The sequence below is a fragment of the Abramis brama genome (assembly GCF_963993115.1).
Source record: "Abramis brama genome assembly, chromosome: 11".
NCBI lineage: Eukaryota > Metazoa > Chordata > Actinopteri > Cypriniformes > Leuciscidae > Abramis > Abramis brama.
The window spans coordinates 15,836,411-15,860,778 of NC_139973.1; the positions used below are offsets into that span (position 1 = coordinate 15,836,411).

Below are 24,368 nucleotides of genomic sequence, written 5' to 3' on the forward strand. Positions count from 1 at the left end.
TTTTTTATTTTAACATTTTTTTAATGTTTGGACAGATACTGAAATGTACAATATAAATGTATTATCAGCATCTAAAACTTAATTATTATTAAACATTATAATGCTAAATTAGGAATTTGAAATGTTTACAGAGTAAATGTGATTTAAATTGAAATCTCATATATTTTAAATACAATAAAAAGAAATTTGTTCATGCATAAAAACATTTGTTTATATTGTACATTTCAGCATCTATCCAAATACGTTAAACCACATGTTACTAATACTAATAAGATCACACTGTTTTCACAAGCACATACACATACTATTGTATATCTACTATAACCACAATTCTGGTTTGATTCTTTACCACAAAGTGTTTCAACACACTGTCTGTGTAGCTTTCCCATAGATTTGAAGTGTTACTACAGAAGTTCCCCTCTATGGCCTTACTCAGACCAGAATGGGTCAGATTTGCTGAGCTCACTACAAGTGCTTTTATTTCCCTCCCACCACCCATGAAATATTAGGGGTTTTCATGTTTTTGCTGGCCCCTTATCAAAGTTAGCTGTAGGCCTGGCAAGACAGATTTTCTGGAGACAGAAGTTTCCAGAAGCTTCAAGAGGTTCTTCTGTCCCCTCTGGCGCTATCCATCCCAATGAGACAAACTAATGATTTACCACCTAGTGGCAACCACTAAATATCATAAAGAATTCCTAACCGGCAACTTAGAGGTTTGTTGCACATTGTATGTGCGTATATAGTTACAAATGACCACAAACACTAAGAAAAGCCTCTTGGAAAAACTTGATTTACTACACATCAAATAATGAATATTTAAAGGATTAGTTCTGTCAGTCTTGCACCCGTATGACTTTTTTCCAGCGTTATTCCCTTCGGGTAATTTGAGCAAGTTAGCTATATTTTACATTTTCAATATCTTTTCTGTCTTGTCCTTTTAGATCACTTCCTAAGGCTGGATGCTCCGATGAATAACATCACTACCTCCCTCGGACAGACAGCTGAGTTACATTGCCACGTTTCAGGGAATCCACCACCCACAGTCCGCTGGCTCAAAAACGATGCTCCTGTGGTCCAGGAACCGCGGCGTGTCTCTTACAGGCCCACTCCGTACGGCTCGCGCTTAAGAATCCGAAACCTGGACACCACGGACACCGGCTACTTTCAGTGTGTGGCTACCAACACCTATGGGACAGTATCTACCACAGGAATCCTGTTTGTCAAGTTTGGTGAGTATTTTTGGAATTTTACAATATTGTGATGGTTTCATAATCGGGTGACTGATGACGTACTGCAGAAAAACTTCAAGTATGTGTATTTAAACGCATCCCATCTCAGAGGGACATCTTTGATAGCATAGGAGACAGTTTCAACTTTTTCAATTTAAATGTAAACAAATGCCAAAAACACCCAATTTGTGTTAACCCAGTTCCTGGCATTTCATATAAAATGCAAATTGTTGCCATTTACTCACTCTCATGTCATTCCAAACCTGTGTGACTCTGTCATCTGTGAAACATAAAAGAACAACCCGATCTCACAGGAAAACTTAACTATTTTATGAGGTGGCAAATTCATACGAATCATATGAAAACATGATTTTTTAAAATAAAGGTCCACCTCTAACACAAACCCTGAACATCGAATGAAACAGACCTGAGCAGATCGAATGAAAATAGACATATAACACAAATTTATATAAATTAGCTGACAATTCGCCAAAACATAAAACAGTTACGAATTGCCATGAGATTGTTTTGAAAAGAATTTTATAGAATTTTTTATAGAATTTCGAGAATGCCTATTTAGTAGGTAAACAGTAGGCAGTAGAAAATCAGTATGCGAAAAGTAATCGGATGACCATTCAAACAATATATAACATACATTTTTTAACGGTTGCGAAATTTATTCCTCATTAAATGAAGTACCTACTCAGACACAATGATTTCAAACATACTTTGTGTTTTTGTTGTTGTACCCCATTAACTTTCGTTGTATGAACAAAAATAGTTGAGATTTCTGTCTTTCTCCAGATGAAAATCAAATAAGCCGTATAATTCAGCAAAAGAGAAAGTCATTGCTGTCTAGAAGAAACAATTGAGATCTTCAGGTAGTCCACACATATAATTTTGGACCTGTTGCAAAGTAGTGGTCCCTTTATTTGGAATGAAGACCCTTGTAAATGTCCTGAAGCCCTATGCAATAAATGTGTTTTAATGCATCTTCATACGTGTAGCAATTTACCGTCCTCAGACCTTTATAGTAAAAATCTTGAGAAACTCTGTAGGTCTGATGAGATCACTGTAGTTATTCTTTAGTCCATGATGCCAACGATCCATATTGGCCACATGTGTTATGCTTCTTTGTGGGCGATTTGTTCCTAGCATGTTGTTAAAAATCCCCACTCTCTCTTTCTTCCAGATCCTGCTCCCACCCCTCTGCCTGGAAGGCCTTCACCGTAAGTCCATTTTCCTTTCCTCTGTGCAGTACCCCATCTAAATTCCTCCATTATCAGTCATTAAATATACAAGAACAAAAGGGGGGAAAAAACTTTGGATATGCAAATGATTTAATTGCTCCTTCAAGAGCTGTCTGGGTAAAGCATTTCCATTTTAAGAATGGATGATATAGACCTGCACAGAAAGTAGTGCATACTGAATACTGCGATTTAACGTTTCCAACCTATATATATATATATAATCTATTATTAAATTCTGTAATCAATTCATCATATTTTAATTGCAATTTATTTTGCCACTGTTGTCTCAAATGTGTGTTTTTTTGGAATTGAGATTGACAAAGTACAATGAAAGCTACACTGCAATTCTAATAGTTCATTGCAGATGTGTATCAAGAACTACTCTGAGGTATGGTAATTAAAGAGTGTTCTGTACATTTCTGATTTATAGTTTTACAGTAAGAGAGAGAGAGGTCCGGAGACTTCAGCAGGTCAATTGTAGGTTAGCAACGACAAATGAAGATATTGTCCATGTTGCGTACACGTGTCTTGTTTAAGGTTGTAGGAACTGTAGGGTTTGTATGTCTAACTTCATTAAAATCAGCCAGCACCTGTTTGTGCTAAAATGTACAACCAGGCTCACCACATGTTTCTGTTTCAGCCCACTCAGATTTCAGACAGTACATTAATACACTGCCTTTGTGTTTCTCTTTTAATCATACCATTTTTCCATGCTGCAGGCTTCAACACCTACTGTAGCCATTTAGCATTGGAGCATAGATATTTATTTTATAGATTTATGATGGCAAATGGTTTTTTAGATTCCTGTAATACGTTCAATTTAGTGCTATGGAAATTTAGTGAGTTGTTTTTGCCCTCACTAGGATCTTCTCATTTTATGTTATAAGTAAACAGTCACGTGGTTTTTATTTACAATACTGATGCGAATCTCAGAGTGCATCATAGCGCATTGAGGTGCACTGTGGATAGTCTCTGTCCAAATCAAAGTATGAACCCCTGACCGTTTGACGTGGCTGGCCGCACTCCAAATCACATTAATATTGATTAAAGTCCACAAACCCGCCTGTGTGCCTCTAAGCCTCGTACAGGCGGCGGCACGGCTAGTTTTGGGCTTGCTGCCGTCATTGTGCTGCCTGCATTGAGGTGCACAGAGATCCCTTTGAGCTATATGTTGGCCTGTTGGTAATCATTAGTGTCATCATCAAAGAAAGTCTTCCTGTCAGCTTCCATCAAGAGGAAAAGGGTCAGTACGCTGTCTGTCTTCTTTGCTCTCTTTCTCCTTTATGCGCCTCCTTTTTTTTCCCCGAAGGATTATCAAAGTGTCAGCCTTGTCTTGGTGAGAGTACCTGGTAAAGAGGGTGTGGGGTAAAAGTGTCCCTGGTGACATGTTTTGGCTGGGACTCTAATGAAACTCTTCCTTTAATGAACTCCAGAGCAGAGGTGCGTTTGGAGGTCTGGTGTCAGTGCATAGACTGAAAGCTGAACTAGCCACAGCTGGTCTTGAGCTGGCCTTGTAGTGGGGAAGAGAGGAAATATGAGAGAAAGTGGGGAGGGGTATTGATGTCTGAAGGGCAAAGGTCAATGAATAGACAGGGGGACAGGGATTCACATTCAATTCACATTTATTTGTATAGCGCTTTTCACAATATTGTTTCAAAGCAGCTTTACAGAAAATGCATGTTTCTACATTACAATTTAAAGTAATCTGTTATCAGATGTGACTGTTCAAGTAATGTCCATATGTCAGAAATGTACAGTTCTAAGATAATTCAAATCATGTAGTTAGCTAACATCATGTATTCATTTAGGCAGAAACAATAAGCTCATTGTGATAAATTCTGCTCAATGAGTCCATTCTTACAAACAAGCAAGTTATTCATTTTAATATTTTGAAAAATAGTGGTTTAGTGGTGAGAAAACCAGTTGTAATTTTTTCTTTGAAAAATCAGTTCAAAATGTCTCATTTTCATTGTGTGAAATTATTCTAATGTCCTAATGTCATTCCAAACTTCTATCACTTTCTTCTATGAAACATTTAACTTCTATGATATTTAAAATAATAATTTAAAAAAAAGTGCTTTAATGTCCATCCAATGAAAATCAAAGGTGTCTTGTGTTGTTTTGGGCCACACTGACTGTCATTGTAATTGCAGCTTGATATCTAATAATTTTGACTTCATTTTTTATAATTGTGACTTCATAAATTACATAGTGACTTTTTCCTCATATTTGCGACATAATATCTCACAAATGTGACTTCATATCTCATAATTGTGTCTTCATGTCTCACAAATTTGACTTTATTTCCTGTAATTGCAACTTAATTTTTTTCGTAATTGTGACTATATCTTACAATTGTGTCTTTATTTATGCAACTTCATATCTCACAGTTGTGACTTCATATCTCTGAAACGTGACTTTATTTCTTCTATATGCAACTTAATATCTTACAATTGGTACTTAGTTGTTGGACCACATTGACTTTCATTGAATGGACAAAATCAGTTGAAAATATTTTATAAAATTACTAAATATTTTTTTTTCAAAATATCATATTTTATGTTTCAAAGAGGAAAGTCATACAGGTCTTGAACCACATAAGGGTGAGTAAATGATGACAGATTTTCATCTTTGGCTGAACTAACCCTTTAAGAGTTTGACCATAATGGAGTCCCATGAGCCCTTTATGGCAGAGGAGGTTGTTGGGTGGTTGTTTGTTTGATGAGGGCGGATTTGGCTTTGATTCAGATATGTGAGGTTAACTCAGCTTTATCTTTCGCAAACGGAAGGGCTTGAATAAGGTAAGCTGGTCTTGAAACAGCAAGTAGGGGCAGCGTCTACATACAGTCCTCTGTTGTGTCTTGCACGTCTCAGATGCTCACCACAGCTGCTGTGATTACTCACACTGAAGACCTTATTCATAGACTTTTTAATAAATGCAATATGTTTTCTTCCCCCTTTTCACTGCCCCACACTTTTAACGTTGCTTTTTTTTATGGGGACCACCTGGAAAGGAGGTAATCGAACACCATGGATGAGGAATGGGCCTGAACCTTGAAAGGAGAAACAATGGCCACTGTTGTTCTGGCCCAAATGTCAGCCATCCTGTAGGAGAGAGGTCACAGCATCACACTGATGCTGGGGTGATGTTGTGAAACACAGTAGGAAGAATTTAATAGGCTAGAACAAACTTTTAAGGGAGATAAATAACTCATCAACCAATATTTCCTGTGCTTCCTTGAAACATTTTTAAGCAATTTGATCGATCATTGGTTTCTCTTTTGCTCTTTCACACATAAGTTTAAAATATTCTAGCTGACCCCCCCACCCCCACCCCCACCCCCAGCATGATTATTTTAGAGCGTATTACTTTATTATTTCCATGGCGACGCATCATGCTTGTCATGTGACACGCCAGCGCCAGTGTGATGAACTTGATACACTGAATGTTCTAATCACACCGGTGTGATCGTACATGTTAAAGGGTTAATAGCTCAGAATTTATTGGCTTTCTCAGTTTTATTTCTTTTATTTGCAATTTTATTTCCCACAACTGTGACTTATACCTCACATTTGTTCCGATCTTTATTTCTTATTTTTGAACTTTATCTCACAATTAAATATTTTATTTTTTACTATCTCACAATTGTGACTTCATATCGTATAGGCTCCCTTACACTGTAGCCTAATGTAATGGTGAATTATGTAAGATTTTTATGTTAAAATACTATCTCTTAACTGTTCATTGACTACTATTAGCATGCCATTCATGGGTTCATCTCCACCAAATGTATAAACATTGATCTCCCAAGTCACCATCAAAACATTGGGAGCGACCCGCTCTGATCCGTCAATCTATTTTCAGCTCAACCTAAAGTAGAGCATGGCGACTATAGCAGGGGAAGCCAGAGGGTGTTTAGCCAGTGTGTGACAATGGCTGATGCATCACATAGTTCAAGCCAAAATTTAGACCTTCAAAGATTATATAGGTTATGAACACGTCAAAGTGAATGGGGAATTGTGATGCTACGTGCTACAGTGGACGCTTCAATACTATACAGAATCATGATCCACCCATTCAGAAAGACAAATATTCTGTTTATGTTTACTGTGATATGTCCAGTGTAGATCAAGTAGTCATGTCAAAAAAGTTTTTTGTATATATAAGCAAGATGCATTAGCTCTAGACAAGGTGTTTGCCTACTCAACTGCTTACTCATTACACATAGCAACACAGCTAAACATATTCCTAATATGTTTGACCTTTTATTAAAAGTAGTACTTTTACCTGTTGAGACATGCCTTCACAAGCACTGTGTTTGTTGTGTTTGAGTTGAGGAAGCACAATGTGCGAAAGAGGCATTTGCAAGGTTGTTCGAAAATATGCTTTTTTTTGTGTAATTCCGCTAAGTGCCACTAGTGTCACAGAAACTATACTTCACCTTTAACTGGTATAGCATAGCACTTGCAAGGACAAGGTCATAATCGATTCTTAAAGGGGTGGTAAAACGCCTTTTTTCGAAGGCTTGATTGTGTTTGTGGGGTGCACTGTAACATGTGTTCATGCTTCGTTTTTAAAAATTCGCATTATTTTTCACATATTTAACCATTATTCTACACTGCTCTGTCCCTTCCTGTAAAAACGGTCACGAACACTAAACATTGGCTTTACAACAGTAGCCAAATCAAACACAAAACCATGTTTAGCATGCCTGTAGATAAACAAGCATGTAGATAAACAATACATAAAAGCTATAATCAAAGAATAATTTACACTGATCACATAAACGACAACACAACAACCACGAACATTCCAAGTTCGCTGCGCTGGTGACATTAAACAGAAGTTTGTATGTGTTTGTCGGATAAGTATGAATTAACGTTAGCATTTAACGAACTGGTTTGTGGAGCCAAACAGCGTTGTCCTTCGTTTACTTCCTTGCTACAACGTACAATTAACAATACGAACTATTACAGGAAAACACAACGACGAAAAATAAATCATACTTACAGGTTGTAGCCCGTAAACAGTTTCTGTTTTTAAAGTTGGAACTGCTCCATCTTTCAGGACTAGCCGTTGTGCGAATCCTTCATCGGAGGAGGGGTTTATGTAAATATTGGGCTTAGTGATGTCAGCAAGCCCGCAGGAATGTCGTGTAGTCCCTACTGGCCGTTTTTTGTAGTTCTTAGAAATTGATTTCTTTAAAAGCAAATATCTCCCTTTGCTTTAAACTTTGAAAGTTGTAACTTTGCAGATGTTGTTTATGCTCAAACAGCAACATTACACACTAACTAAATTTAGAAAAGTGAAATCGTGTTTTACCACCCCTTTAAGAAATGCATGAAATGAATCAAATGTGTATTTTCAATGGTTTCAATGGTTTATTTTGCTGCTGGTTTCCCATGAAATGTCAACGGAATTCTTTAATAGTAGGCATTTGAACCATACGTTTCTTCAAGGTTGTTTATAACATCCCCTTTTTTCCTGTTTGAAAAGATTAATATTACCATCAATGCCTTGTCATGTCTGTTTAACTTTCTCCTGGCTGTCCAAAGTTTTTCTCGAATAAAATGAAATGTAAAACAAGAGATGCTTGGATTTTTTACAATTTCTGTTTTAACAGTGGATCAAACTGATCTTAAAAAAGTCCAGACCATTGTTCGCTCAAGGCTGGGCTGTTGGAGATATCCCAGAAGCCTCAGCATTGTCTGAAGGAGCACATCCTAATGGGGGCCCCATCCTTTTTTTTGAGTAACGACTACCATAATACTTCTGAAAGCTATTCAAGTGCTTCAGTTTTAGAAAGCTCTCCATTTCAGCGAGGATTTAACAAAGGGCTCTCATAAATTTGAGAGTCTTTGATTAATGTTAAAGTTCTGCTGTTCAATTTTGATGTGATATATTTGATTCTTTTGAAGATGTATTTGGTTTTTCAGAAACATGTCACTGTGGTGTGTTGTTATGGACATTAATTTAATTGTAAAGTTATGAAAGTAACAAGCAGCTATTTGTATAGCGTTCTGAGTTGGCACATTGAGTTACGGAACTTGTAAAAGCAGCTCAGATTTACTGCAAGTTCATAGTTCTTGATGTGTGTTTTTTTTCTTTTTCCTTACAGACATTTTTAATCTAATGGGACACATTACCCTTAGAACTGGAATATCTATGAAAGCCAGTTTTCCACCTCAGAGTTTAAAAAAAAGAAATTGTGACTATTTTTCATAATTGCAGCTTTATTCCTTGTAATAGCAACTTTATATCATATGATTGTGGTTTGCATTGTGACATGTATCTCACAATGTGATTTTTATACCTATTTTAACTTCTAACTTTTAATTACCTGTTTAATTTTGTATTCTGATGCTGAGGCTTCCATGTATATTAATTACAATCCGGTAAATATTACTTGGAGGACATTATCAGAACTTTTAATTTAGTTAGTGTTAATGCTTCTATTCATAGCATTTTTATTCAACTTTTACATATTCAATTTACCAAATATGCACTATTTATTGTAGCTCGAAGACTGATTATAACAACTTCAGAAAACTAGCTCACCATGTGAGCACAGGCTTGGTCAAGATCTAAATCTCTTGCTTGTTATGGAGCTCTTTTAACTAAGTGTTGATTGACTGAAGATTGGAGCTTTAATATGAGTCTCTTGGTATATGACCTTTAACCTGGTATACTCTATGGCGGAGGTGCAGTCTGAAACTTGAGCCTGACCTTTCGTCAGAACTTCTTTCCCAGTCTGAGGGCAAGCAGTGTGGGTCAGCATACCTCCCCAGCACCCCATATGACGGCATATTAACCTCTACCACTCAATTACATCAGCAGACCACACCGTCCTGCCAGTGGACAGCCTGTTTATCTTTATTTTAATGGTCCGTTAATATATGCCAGCTGATATTAGGTCATCACAGACAAAAATATTTGCATTTCAGTTAACCACAGCAAGGATGTGTGAGGGTTGGTTCTAAACAATTTTTAGACTATAAAACACGTTTTACTATGAAAGTGTCGATGGAATAATGTGGAATAAAGCTACCAAGGTAATAATTTTTGGGCTGTGAAATACATTTATAATATATACATATAATATACATGTATATAAATGTGTGTGTGTGTGTGTGTGTGTGTGTGTGTGTCTTAAAATTATTATGAAATGGAATTTGTTCCAATATTGTCTCTGACTGTACTCATATTGTTTGAATTTGAGCTTTGCATTTTTGAGGATTATAAATGGCATCTTTGTCAAGCTGTGCATTGTTTACTCACTCATTTAAAAAGTCAATCCTTGTTTATTTTTATGTAGACGTAACAGTACATGCATAGGAAATACTGGAAATATGCAATCTTAAAGGGATAGTTCACCCAAATGAAAATTCTGTCATCATTTACTCACCCTCAAGTTTTTCCAAACCTGTATGAATTTCTTTCTTCTGCTGAACACAAAAGAATATGTTTTGAAGAATACGGGTAACCAAACGGTTGAGGTGCCCCCCCATAGTATGGAAAAAAGACTATGGAAGTCACTGGGGTCCATCAACTGTTTGGTTACCGATTTTCTTCAAAATATCTTCTTTGATCAGCAGAAGAAGGAAACTCATACAGGTTTGGAACAACTTGAGGGTGAATAAATGATGACAGAATTTTCATTTTTGGGTGAACTATCCCTTTAATGCAACTGAATGGCTACTATAAATTATCAAGACGTTTTACATTTGTTTGAGACTTGACCTGGTGGGTATTTTGACGTGTGTGGGTGATCCAATTTACTGATGCCATTTCATAACCCTATAAATATCACTGATATGTAATACACCCTCACACCTTTATTGTATATAAAACATTACATTATTGTATACTTTTCTATAGTTTATATTATGTTTTCAGAGTATCCCCAGTCTCCCTCTCGCAGTCTTCTACCTTTCCTTTTTCTATCGACTCTCTGCCCTGCACCCTCTCTTCAAGATTTTCCATGAACAAAGTCTGGCAGCCAAAGCCTTCTGATTTTTTTCCACTTGAGCTACAGCGGGCGCACGTTTAGATACACAACCGTAAATATGAATGAAAGCTCAGAAATGCTTTCTTTCTCTCTTCTTTTCACTGAGGGAATAAGTTATGTCTTATTCCCATTACTTTTTAGAGGGACATGGGGCCAGTAAATTTGCTTTTATTGGGAGAGCATGAACTTTATTCCCAGGGCCCCTCTCAAATGGATAACCCCTTACCTGCAGCGCAAGTTCCTTTCTTTTTTAATGTATTTTACAGCTTTGGATATGCTAAAGTTATGAAATAATGTCTTAGTGAAGATAGTTTAATGATATACATAACATATAATGATTTGTTCTGTTGATATGGACAGAGATAAATAGGTCATGCATAAGGAAAGCAGAGACAGTTGTGTACAGTGAGATTTTTATTGATATTCCCCAGCTTTCATGGAGTCCCTGTGTTTTCCTACACCTGGAAGTTAGCCCGTGAGTAATGCATAATTACTCAAGGTTCCCCACTCTCTATAAAAACACACCGGCTGTGTTAAACATGCATGTTCTTGTCATTTAAACAGCCGTGTTTTCATTATGATAGGCTTTGTCTTTGTAAATCACAAGGTGTGACAAATCGCAAGCACATATCAAAACATGGTGGAAGAGCTTTCTTGGATGAAGGTGGTTCTTTACTCTGATTAGTGATTATATGAGTCATGTTGTCAGTTTAGTGGTGCTCTGCCAGTTCTTTGAGCCAACACTGATTACAGCATGAACTTCAGTTTTTTGGCAGACAAATGTAGATTCACGCGGAGAGCAATAACATATGAAGTAAATAACAGTGGTGTCAGGATTCAGTTTTATAAATTTCACACAAGCAGCAGATGCATTCACACCCAAATGTATTGAAACACACACACACACTGAGTGTGAAATCAGAGTGCCACTTTAGTATTCAGCACAAAAACCTCTTGTTCACTAAGCACAGAAGTTTAACCAGGCGCTAATCACAGAAATAGTACCTTAACTATTTAAATAAAGTCTTTTCAAATGTTTTATTTACTTAAAAAGGTTTGTATTTTTATTTATTTATTTAATTGTTTATATTATTGTGCTATTATCACCCATGTAAATCAGGTGGTAAACAGAATGTAGTTTAACCCTTTAAATGCATGAATGTTCCACCAGTTATTATTATTATTACATATTAGAGTATTTAGCGACCCGGATCAATATCTAACAAGGATGGATATCTACCTGTCGCAATAATATAAAACTCTACTGATATTATAGTAACAAATATAGTTACATTTTGGAGCTTGGAAGTGTTCAGTTTGAGCAGATGTGTTATACCATCATCACTGTCCATGTTATAGCTCATTTCCCAGTTCATTCAGCATCTGCCTCATATTCGCCATCTCAAACATATTCTTTTACATATCATTTAAAACATTTTCAAAATCAATATTTTGATTGCTGACAGCTACTTCACCAGATCCACTATCAGTGACTGACACTAATATTGATTGCGTTCAGTACTTGCTCTGCAGTAAATCGCTGAGCCATTTCAAATTTTGCTGATGATACTTCCTATTCTTTTGTTTTCTGCCTGCGGTAACTATGAGTGAAACGTCACTTCATCATTGTGTATAAGACATTGCCTCCTTGTCAAATAAAGGCGAATTGCACTTGTTCAGTCATCAAAGATTCAATTATTGTTGTGCAGAAAAAATATACTTACACTGTTACACACCTTGGGTCGTTGGCAACCCTATACAATTTCTACAAAAATGAATGGGACAACAGGCATTCTTTTATAATTGTATTGTTATATTGTTAATAATGAATTGATTGAGGAATACTAAGAAGGTTGATGTCTAACTGGGGAATTTCACCTTGCAAATTGTCTTAGCAGTAATTTTGTGGGTGTGTTTGTGCTGATACCTAGTTGGCATAATTCCTTTAGTGTATTGGATTGAATGTGCAAATAAACAACACTATCAGGTGATGCAATTCATTCTTTGCTTACTTCCCCTAATCACTGGTTGTCACACCTTGTCTAGTCAGCTCTGTTTGTTATTGAACGATCAGTACACATTGTGGCTCAGTGACTAGAAAAACAAACATAGACTATTTTGCGCCATGTACGTTGTCACCTCCCGTCCTAATGGGCTCCTAACAGCTTGACCTTTCTGCCCTCTTTTGTTTAGAAAATCACTCAACTGCACATAGTATAAACAAATCATCTGTGGGGGTTATAATACACTCGTACAGACAATATCCAGATTATTTGTTTCAACGACAGCAGTTGCACCCAGTGGACGTGGACCTTTAAATTGAGAAACTGGAGCCCGAGCCTCAACGTTACTCTCAGGGGATGTGACACGGTTAATGCGGAGTGAAGAGATGGGGCAGATAATCTTCTGGGTTCCTGTATAGATCATAGATTTAATTGCACAGTCAATCAGGCTTCTGTCAGATGTTGTTGGATGTAGAGCTGTCAGGATACCACCATTTCAATAGTCAAAACCACTGACATTTCATGATGACCATTTTGATTTTTTTACTCTCTGCTCAGATCACGTGCCTAGACTTTGACTATAGTTTGCATGCCCTGATTCTCTCTTTCTGGGCGATCTCAGGGGTCGCAGGGTTGTGTCCTTTGCTTCTGTAATAGAGGCTGCTATTGTGGTAGTGTAACATGAGGACTCTTTCCTCTTTTACTTCGAGGCTCCTAATGAGAGTCCCTTGGTGGCTGTCTTTCCCTTCCTCCCGGGATGCAGTCACGGACCACAGGCCCCCCGTTTATCAGGGACAAACCAGTCCACTGTTACTCATATCCTCCCCATTGTTAAATATATTGCCACTGACCCAGGTCAAACTTTATCTGAGGAGAATACCTGACTGAATTGTATCTTCTCTTTTCAAAATTATTTCTCAAGTCTAGTCCTTTATAATCCATTATACAAGCTTTTATGTGTCCTACACTTCCCAAAAACCTCAAAGAGTGTGTGTGTGTGCAGATACATAGCCAATGAAACACTCAATTTTACAAACTCAAACACTACTCTGGAATGCCCTTATACTTACTGTAACAACAAAGTTAAGATGTTTTGGAAAGTGTTTCATCAAAACAGCATAATATGGACATCAGCATTCATACTGCATGAAACGGCAAGCACACAGCCATTGAGAAGTGAAATGCAAGCGCCATCATTGCTTTCATGGTATAGTATCTGAGATGAAAATATTGAGTATTAGAAACTCCAGAGGTGCATGTAATAACTTTATATATGCACATAAAGTATGACATGAATTTGGATGAGATCAGAAACTCTAAGCACATGCATCACAGTGGAGCCCATAAAATATTAAAGAGAAATGATCTAACACTAGAGTGTAGGAGGGATCCTTCAGTCATGGAAAAAACATTGTGAGCATGTTATGGGACAAATTATTGGAAAATATATTGTGCTTCACATATACAAGTAGGTAGAGAGAATTCAACTAAACATGAATTTTCAACAGTATAAAAGAGTCTTAGTGTATTTTCAGTCTTAGTGATTATGACTGAAAATAAGCTGGTTTTAATAAAAGTGCTTGATTGAATGAAGAGAAGTACAGGATTAAATGCATTTTCATGACTTTTCCATGATCTTAAATTTCATAAAGATTAATCCAGATTTCCATTTGTATGTCAGGAACCACTCTTTGTAGTGTACAAAAGTCCATCAGCAGACAGACTGATGAAATCATGCTGACTTGTGGACCAGTTTTACTTTACTATTTAAGAAACTTAATAATTTCCATGATGTTTCCAGAGCTGGAAATCACATGTTTTCCATGATCGTGGGAGCCCTGAAAGTGAGCTTATCTACAATTAGTTTTCTTAATGTAGGCCAGTGAGCCTCTTGATCTTAAAATGGACTAACTGGAAATATCTGTTCATAAAATCAGGCGTCAGCAGTAAGATCTGCTTCAAAATCACATTTCTGCACAGCATGGCTTTCAGATCCCAAACAGAGTATCTCACTGTCCTTACTGATCAACTGATCAACCTCCCTGCTATAGCTCCTTTTTAAGTGGAGCGGCATATGGCACAAGAGAAAAAAAAAGTTTAGTAAACGTCTTAAAGAGGTGTTTTTGACTCCTTGATGGAGGAGGGAGAGTTCCTAAAAAGATGGAAGAGGCTTCAGGCCAGGCAGATTGAAGATGGTTTCCGGAGGCGAATATCTTGATATATATATATATATATATATATATATATATATATATATATATATATATATATATATATATATATATTGGACTCCAGGGCATATACAGTAACACTGATGACACAAATCCATTCTCCTTACTGTATTAGTATGCAGCACTGACATCTTCATGAGCTTGGCTTCATAAAAATGCTCAATGTTTTAAATCACGCCATTGTTTGGTCCAGGTTATTAATTCTAAGTCATCTGGTGATCAGCTGACCCCCCTCCACATGCATCAAAAAGAGGTTTGATGTTGAAATAGCTGACTTCTCTACCAAGACATCAGGCAAAGATCTTCTCCTGTTGTTTGTCACCACAGATGTTCTTCTGCATGTAAGCACATGTAGGATCTAAAATCTGATTTTTGTTTCTCTATTTATAATCCTCAAATTGTGCTGGATAACATTATCAGGCTTTACACAAACTTGTGGAGTTCATGTCTATAGAGCTCCATTTCCTGACGTCCTGATTTGTGTGGTCAATAAACATATTTTATTGATCCTAGAACAACATTCCTGTCTGAATTTTATACTAACCATATCCCTACCCCAATACCTAAACCTACCCATAAATTATCCCTAAAATCAGAGGGAAATGATAGGTGAATAACACTGATGTAGAAGCACCTAACTCGGATTGTAAGCCTAAACTTGACAGAAACTGTAAACTTCCCTGATTGGTTGATTTAAATGTTATTCCAGGATCAAAAGAAGATGTTGATCCAGGAACATGTTGCACTTGGTGAAATCAGCCACATAATAAAAAATAATGATGAGATAAAAAGTTGAAATTTGAGATATTAAGTCATTATTAGATGAAAATTTGAAATTATGACAAAAAGTCATAATTATGACGTCAAGAATTTGTCTTAATATCTCATAATTTCGACTTTTCATGTTATCATTTTGACTTTTCATCTCATAATTATGACTTATAATTCCCATAATCTTATAATTTCAATGTTTTTGTCATGATTTTGACTTCATCTCATAATTTTGACTTTTCATCTCATAATTATGAATTATCGTAATATCTCATAATTGTTCTTATGCTGTAGAAATTGGCTTAGATGTCAGTTTGACTGCTGCTTTCATTAAAACAAAAGGGGACTGAATAATGTATTAAATTAGAAAGATACAAAATAAAACCTTTTCCTCTGTTCTTCAGAGTTTTGGGCCCCTTTGTTTAATTGTTTGCGGATGGTTTTGGCTACACACCCTCAAGAATAGGACACCCTGAAGGATTAGACATCCATCTTGGTAATGTTTAATGTGCATCTTTCTCATGTTGATTTCTCTGCTACTCAGCACACGGGGGAGCATTTTTAGACTCCTCACTCCTTCCTGTCTTGACTCAATAGGTTTAGCAGGAGAGTTTGAGAATCCTGTAGGAATTCCACGATGTGCTGGATCTGAAGAGCATGTTGAAAAGCATATCATGTTTGTGTGTGTGTGTGTGCTAAGAACCTTCTCTTGTTCTTGTTGCATCACTGTCACGGCTCAGTCAACTGTTTGTGTTGCAGCTCACACTTTTCCTTTAATTATCACTCACTTCCAAATGGCACTGACAAGTAAAGAAATGCCCTGGACTTCCTTCTGTTTACACAAACAAACCCCACGCTTAGTAAGAAACGCAAACACACAAAACGCAGATGAACTGACTCGAGTGTGTTCGTGTGTGTGTGCGTAAGACAGGAAGAGAGAGTTGGGGAAAAAAACTAATATTATGCAAAAATAGGTTGTAATTCTCCACAACAACTGTTCCTCCTTGTCATTTAGCTTTCTGTGGGTGGCCACAGTTACCAATGCATTCTCCTGTGACACACATGCTGGAGAGCTGGGAAGCTTTTCCACTGTCTGTGTCTGTTTCTGAATTTTCGATTGAACTGTTTTTACATGAAACTTGACAGGACAAAAACATTTTAATTAAAATGTTACAAAACAGAACTGTACTTTTAGCGTGTTTATACACTACCATTCTAAGGTTTGGGGTCAGTGCGATATTTAAGAAAATAATACTTTTATCCAGCAAGGATGCATTAAATTGGTCAAACGTGAGAGTAAAGACTTTTATATTGTTACAACAAAAAAACACAAATATTTTCACAACAGTTTTCAAGGGTTTTTTTTAGCTCTAAATCAGTAGGCTATATTAGGATGATTTCTGAAGGATCATGTGACACTGAAGACTGGAGCAATTGGCTGCTGAATATTGAAAGATAATGTATATATTGAATGGACTGCAACATGGTCATGTGACAAAAATGTAATAAACTACTGTTTAAAACTCTTATAATATGTAAGATCATAGGATAATGCCTATTCTTTCACATAACATTTTTAAAGAATAGTGGGTAGTGTGCAGTAAATGTCCGGTATTCATTAAATAGTAAGCTTGTATTCCATCGCAAACATAGCCAGATTGAGTGCTAATGTCTGGGTTGACGTTTGCTTCTCAGACACTCCTTTGACTTTTGACCTCTGACCTTTCACACACCTGCTTTTCATTAACACCACCAACCATTTTAATTGATTTTTTTTTTTTTTTTTTTTTTAATGTTGTCTGTTTATTTGAACTGTTCATAACCTGATCATTGTTTTCTCTCATTTTATCAAACACATTATTAAGTCAAATTGTTTTGGTTTACCGCACTGCAAATCACTGGAGTCCAGCAGTGACTCAGTCTTTGCCTCCTTCTCATAGTGTATATATGGATGACATACGCTTTTGAGAGAACCACTCGTTCATATGGTTTAAATTACAGGGTATTATATGCAGACACAGAACAAAACATCTTTTTTATTATTTATGAAATGTTGAATGGTTTAAATGATATATCCAGGTCTGTATTATATTCCATTTGAATGTATTTTTCATATGTTGGGTTTGTATTGTATAGGGCTGGTAAAACATGCCAAATTTGGCTCTGTGGGATTGCACGTGATCCAGTGGTGCGTATTGCCCTCTAGTGTTTGGAGTTAGAATTACAGCCTTATAGGAATCCCTTCTGCCAAAATAAATAATTAAAACTACAATGCTGTGATGAAAGCCAAAGTAGGGGAGTTTGGACTGGATATTATGTTTTAAAGCCTGCTAAATTTACTGACCATAATTAACATGAACATTTCATATTTATTTTGTTTTTAGAGAGGATTTTGACGAGGAAGGTTTCTGCCAGCCGTACAGAGGGATTGCGTGTGCTCGCTTCATAGGAAACAGGAGTATCTTCGTAGACTCGCTGCAGATGCAGGGCGAGATTGAGACCCAAATCACAGGTAGTCCTCCAATCCTTTCAAAATTAGTTTTTTCCTGTGTCACAATATGAGGTAAATCTGGCCCTGACTATATTGTACAGTTCAACCGAAACGCAGCTGATTAAATCAAAACAGCTAGCTTGTGTACTCTTTAAATTACCCTGTAAATTACACGCTACATGAGTATAGTATCATTCAGTAATCATTCATTCAATATCATTCAGTGCCATCTTATATATGTGCCATGGTATGACATCAGATACCATCACTATACTACAGCACCGCCCACCTTACTGTTTTTTAAGAGAGAGTTTGAGGTTATTTTTTCCATGGCTAAATCTTAGTATCATACACATGTTAACTGGCCTAAGTTTTTTGTTTTCTGTGAGAAAGTTTTAAATTGTAGCCATCTAAGAACACAGGCATTCACTGTGGTTAGAGTGAGCAGTCAATTTGTTTTTGAATCACACAGCTTCTCGCGAAACCGCAACAATTCACTGGAACTCTCTTTGTTGTTTGTGTGTAAGATATCATTTCCCTCGAATACACGAGTCCACAATGGATCATTCCTGTTTTCAAATCTGGAAAAAAACACTGTATAAAAGACTTATTTCTGTTTTTTTCCCAGCGGCGTTCACTATGATTGGCACCTCCAATCACCTGTCAGATCGCTGCTCCCAGTTTGCTATTCCCTCCCTGTGCCATTTTGCCTTCCCAACATGTGACCGCAGCTCTGGCATGGACAAACCACGGGATTTATGCAAGGACGAGTGTGAGATTCTGGAAAACGACCTGTGTAAGACTGAGTACATCATCGCTCGCTCCAACCCTCTCATCCTCAAACGTCTCAAACTGCCCAACTGTGAAGACCTTGCCGCTTCGGACAGCCCCGATGCTGCCAACTGCATGAGAATAGGCATTCCAATAGCTGAGACCATAATTAAAAGTAAGTATTTTGTGTAGTTAAAAAAAAAAGATTTGTCATTTTATAGAAAATGAAATAAATTCTCTTCGTTTCTCCTATTTTAGGCCACAAATGTTACAACAACAGTGGTTCAGACTACCGCGGCACAGTCAGCGTGACTAAATCTGGTCGACAGTGTCAACCATGGAACTCGCAGTATCCCCACAGCCACACCTTCCTGGCCATGCGTTACCCAGAGCTCAACGGGGGACATTCCTATTGTCGCAACCCTGGCAACAAGCACGACGCTCCCTGGTGCTTCACCCTAGATGAGAGTGTGCGCATGGAGCTCTGCGACATTCCTCCATGTGGTGAGACGCCCTGCTTGTATTGACATGCTACACTCAGTGCCGGTCCTCCCTATACGCAAAATACGCAACTTGTGTAGGGCCCCTGAACCACCAGGGGGCCCCCTTGCTCTCAAGAATGATTTAGGGCTGTGTTTTAGTTTCGTTTTGGATTTTGGCTTCCAATGATTAACTGCCAAAAGTTCAAATATTCTTTCACATAATTTGGTTAAAATGCAAAATAGCTCTGATATGATAACTGGGTGCCAGCCACTGAACATGCATGTAATGAGATCAAGAGCAAGATTACAGAAAGTGTTTTACACACTATTTTGAAAATTAGTATGCAGTATGGTATAGTTAACGGTATGATAGTATTCCTTTCTGAATATAGTCATTCTTGGGTAATCTGTGGATGATTTTCCTCCAAAACACATTTTTATTGTTGTCAAAACAGAATTATCATATTTAGTAAAAAAAAATTTAATGTATTGCTTGTCCTCAGATTTGCCAAAGCATGGGGGCAGCAGTATGGGGATCCTGTACATCCTGGTACCAAGCGTGGCTATACCGCTGGCCATCGCCTTGCTGTTCTTCTTCATTTGTGTGTGCCGAAACAACCAGAAAGCCTCACGTCCACCAGCGCCACGCCAGCCCAAACCCGTCCGTGGCCAGAACGTGGAGATGTCCATGCTCACGGCCTACAAACCAAAGGTGAGATGTTACTGCTAACAGATCAGAACTAACTCTGAGTGATCATTTGACATGTTTCAGCACTAAAACCTGCAACTTCACTTGCCACCCACAATCCAGGCGCTAAATGCTGTGTAATAAATGTTTAAGTCATTACCGATTGGCCTAATTCCTTTAGTGAATCGGGTGGTAAAACAACATAGACCACACGTGAAAATAAACAACGCTATCAGCGCACCGATTTAGATTTTTATTCTTATACTTTTTGTCCATTGGAATTGTGGGGCATTCCCATAAGGTTTGAATTAGTGTGCATTCCTGGGTGATGGGGTGGGGTTAAGGGGGCTGCACAAACAGGAGGCAAAATGGCAGGAGGGATGAGCATATGGAGGCAATCTCTTCCAGGCCCGGAGAGGAATCTAAAAATAATCATATTGTTATCATTCCGCTTGGATCATTCAAAGCAGATTCAAATAAGATTTTCGCTTGAAAATTGTTTTTCCCTGCTTTTTCGTCTTGGTCACTGATTAAAGTGACATTTTTACAAACAAATATTTTGAAGAGATGATGCCAGTCCCAGTCAGTTCCAGTATTAATCAGACCTTTTGACACCATGAAGTGCTGTTTGTATCTATAACACATTGAGACCTCTCATCTACAGTCTCAGCTGCAGCCCAAAGTTCAAACTAAGGTCATACAAAGGTCATACACTCACTCAAGTAATATCCAAAACAGGGATGAGACATGTTTGGCCTCAGGCAGAGTTGACGCTAACACGAAACAGCTGCTTCTTTCAACAAAAAAGAGACTCTTATCTTTTATTTGGCAGTATTCATGTCTCCTTTAAATGTAGCAGTGTAGCTTTTATCATTTTTTTTTTATTTCCTGTTTCATGATCCAGAGTCTTGTCCAAACCAATCCCACAGCATTATGCATGTTCCTTACATCTATATCACGTATATAGGGGATAAAAGAGTATAGAATCATAGTGACTGTCGTGTAAGTGGTAAGACCGCATCTGCCAAGCACATAAATGTACATGACAGTCAGAATATTTTAAGAGCAAACAGATTGTATGCATGTCTGTGGTCAATGGTTGAGGTTGTAACGTCTTGTGTTTCAGCAACAGAGCAAAAGATGAAAGAATAAGGCTAAAACTGCTACTATGAATTTAAACTAACAAAAAAGATCAATCTGGCATGTATATGCGATGGCAAATTTACCACCCCATACTTACCTCTCTATTTCCTTCTCTTCTCTAGAGTAAAGCCAAAGAGCTTCCTCTGTCTGCAGTGCGCTTCATGGAGGAGTTGGGCGAGAGCTCCTTTGGTAAGATCTACAAAGGCCACCTGTACCTGCCAGGCATGGAACACGCTCAGCTAGTGGCCATAAAAACAATGAAGGACATCTCAAGTGCACAACACTGGGAGGATTTCCAGCAGGAAGCATCTGTCCTGGCAGAACTTCATCATCCCAATGTGGTTTGTCTTCTGGGTGTCGTGACCCAAGAGCAGCCTGTCTGCATGCTCTTCGAGTTCCTGGCCCAAGGGGACCTCCACGAATTCCTCATCATGCGCTCTCCCCATTCAGATGTGGGCTGCAGTAGCGACGAAGACGGTACCGTCAAGTCCAGCCTCGACCACGCGGACTTCCTGCACATGGCCATTCAGGTTGCGGCCGGGATGGAGTACCTCGCAAGCCATTTTTTCGTCCACAAAGACCTTGCGGCGAGAAACATCCTGGTTGGTGAGCAGCTCCACATCAAGATCTCTGATCTAGGCTTGTCGAGAGATATCTACGCCTCTGATTATTTCAGAGTCCAACCCAAAACGCTCCTTCCTATTCGCTGGATGTCGGTGGAGGCCATCGTTTACGGGAAGTACACCACAGACTCTGACATTTGGGCATTCGGTGTGGTTCTGTGGGAGATCTTCAGCTTCGGCCTGCAGCCCTATTATGGTTTCAGCAACCAGGAAGTGATAGAGATGGTGCGGAAAAAGCAGCTGCTGCCCTGCCCGGAGGATTGCCCTCCTCGCATGTATGCTCTGATGACAGAGTGCTGGCAGGAGGGTCCCGCTCGCAGGCCCAGATTTAAAGACATACACAGCCGACTCCGTGCTTGGGAGGGTCTGTCTTCCCACGCCAGCTCCAGCACACCATCTGGAGGCAACGCCACCACCCAGACTACCTCTCTGAGCGCCAGCCCCGTCAGCAACCTCAGCAGCCCGCGCTACGCCGGATACATCTACGGAGCTCCGCAGACCCTCCCGCCGGGACAAATCGCGGGCTTCATGGCTCCGATGCCACAGAACCAGCGTTTTATACCTGTGAACGGATACCCTATCCCACCTGGCTATGCTGCCTTCCCAGCAGCCCATTTCGCCACATCTCAGGGCCCTCCACAGGTGGTGCAACACTGCCCTCCGCCAAAGAGCCGGTCGCCCAGCAGCGCCAGCGGCTCAACCAGCACGGGTCACGTGACCAGCGTCCCCTCCACAGGCTCTAATCATGACGCCAACACACCCTTGCTTTCTCATTGTGTCACTCTGACGCCCATGACAGCAATGACGGGCGGCACAATGCCAGTTTTTGGACATTTTGCACAGAAGGCCATGCAAATAGACCAAAGTCAGGCAGCACTGCTGGCTGACACTAACAGACTGATGTACAGTGAATCCATCATTACTGCCGATTTATGAATACATGATGTTTTGTCCTGTATATTGATAATTATTGATATTTTAATGTTTTTTTCTTCTTCCTTGTAAATATAAAATAGCCTGAACAAAATGCGAAATTTTATATTTTAATGTTGTTTTATAAATGTGTCTTAAAGGAAACTTGTATATTCACATATTCTCTGTGAAGCTTCATGCCACTTTTTTCGGCTCAATATGACTAAACGTGGCAGAACAGCCTTTAAATGTCCTTTTTTTTTTTTTTTTCAACCAGTGATGATGCCCTTTCAAGGTTATTTCCGACAGAGCAGTTGCTTTGTCATCCCTTTTGACTCCTTTTTCATTCGTCGACGACTTGAAAACTTCCCGTAAGGCTTCTGAATGCCTTGGTCTCTGTGCCGTCATTGCATTTTGGACATATTGAATGAGCTGAACTGCATTAATATTGCATTGAAATCTAACCCTAAAGAAGAATTAAGGGAATAATTTTGCAAATATATATCACCAATGCCTTAATATGAAAAAAAGATGTTGCTTTAATTATGGCCACCATATGTGCCTGCATTTTTATTAGGAATTCAGGCATATGTACTTGTGGGAGACAGTGTGTTCTGTGAGATTCTTCTGTTACTGTGGTGTTACTCAACACGAGACGCATCAGAGCGACGTCCGAAAGCTTAGGCAGCTGACTTGTTGCTTCGTTGCCCTGTAAGCCAATAACTTCTAGGACAACGTGTTTCGAAGGTGTCTCTTACAGCAAAGACTGAGAACTTAGGTGTTGATCAAGAAAATATTTAAAATACCACAATACTAATACCGCAACATGTAATTTTTTTCCTTTTAGTTCAGCTGTCATGAAATCACACGCACAGGATAGTGGGACATCATAGGCAGAAGAAGGTATTAAGACAGGATGTGTCACAATCATTGGATGCAGCATTGTTCAGCTTTCGGATGCAGCCCAGATTATTTGGCCATTAAATGTTGCCTGTAAGGCCATAATATAGCTGAAATTCAGGTAACCAGAAGGTTTCTTTGTATACTATATTATATGTGCCTTACTCAAGAGCATATTTTAAACTGCCAGAATAGCATTGCATTCGTCTAAATGAGTCGTAAACTTTTCACATCACTGTTTGGCAAAGCATATGTGAAATCTGTCTTATTAATGATGCAGAACTTTTTTCTAACATGAACTCCTCACTACCTATAGAATGTAATGCCTAAAAATTCCTCTAGAGGTCAGTGTCAATCTGCGACTCTGATTGAATGAAGTTCTTTATATTTGTCTCACGGTAATACTGTATGTGCCTGCTATTTTTTAGCTTTCATTTGATGTTTGTTAACTTTCTTCTCTCTCTAGCTCGTTTAATCTCTTGACATTTCACGGAAACAGGGATTAAACAGATTTGATCATTTTTAGCAAGCAGCTGTATGTCATGTTCATTCTCATTTTGGTTTGTTGCTATGCAACTGTTTATTTCAAAGACACTCTTTTCCTGTGTTGAAGACAATCAAGAATTTATCTTTTATGCAGGGTACAGTGTTTTGTGAAGACATGATTGCTTGTGACCTATAAAATGCCTTTTGGACAATGATGCGTCATGACATTTCATGAACAGACGTTATGCATGAAAAACGTATTTGTAGATCAATGGTTTATTTTTATATGATTTGTCACTATTTTTCATCAATATTGCAGTCTTATTATTGTACGTCTGAACATACAGTGTGTTGACATTATAAAAGCCACTTAAAGAAA

General features: G+C 38.3%; 1 protein-coding gene across 1 annotated transcript in view; it reads left to right on the forward strand.

The window, feature by feature from the left end:
• Positions 1-24,368, forward strand: part of ror1 (receptor tyrosine kinase-like orphan receptor 1) — a 109,938-nt gene extending 85,570 nt beyond the window's left edge. Inside the window, exons 3-9 of the mRNA XM_084128434.1 lie at positions 942-1,229; positions 2,422-2,458; positions 17,878-18,005; positions 18,613-18,930; positions 19,014-19,259; positions 19,741-19,949; positions 21,191-24,368. Coding sequence (XP_083984560.1) covers positions 942-1,229; positions 2,422-2,458; positions 17,878-18,005; positions 18,613-18,930; positions 19,014-19,259; positions 19,741-19,949; positions 21,191-22,627 — 2,663 coding nt within the window. The 3' untranslated portion in view covers positions 22,628-24,368. The remainder of the gene's footprint in view (positions 1-941; positions 1,230-2,421; positions 2,459-17,877; positions 18,006-18,612; positions 18,931-19,013; positions 19,260-19,740; positions 19,950-21,190) is intronic.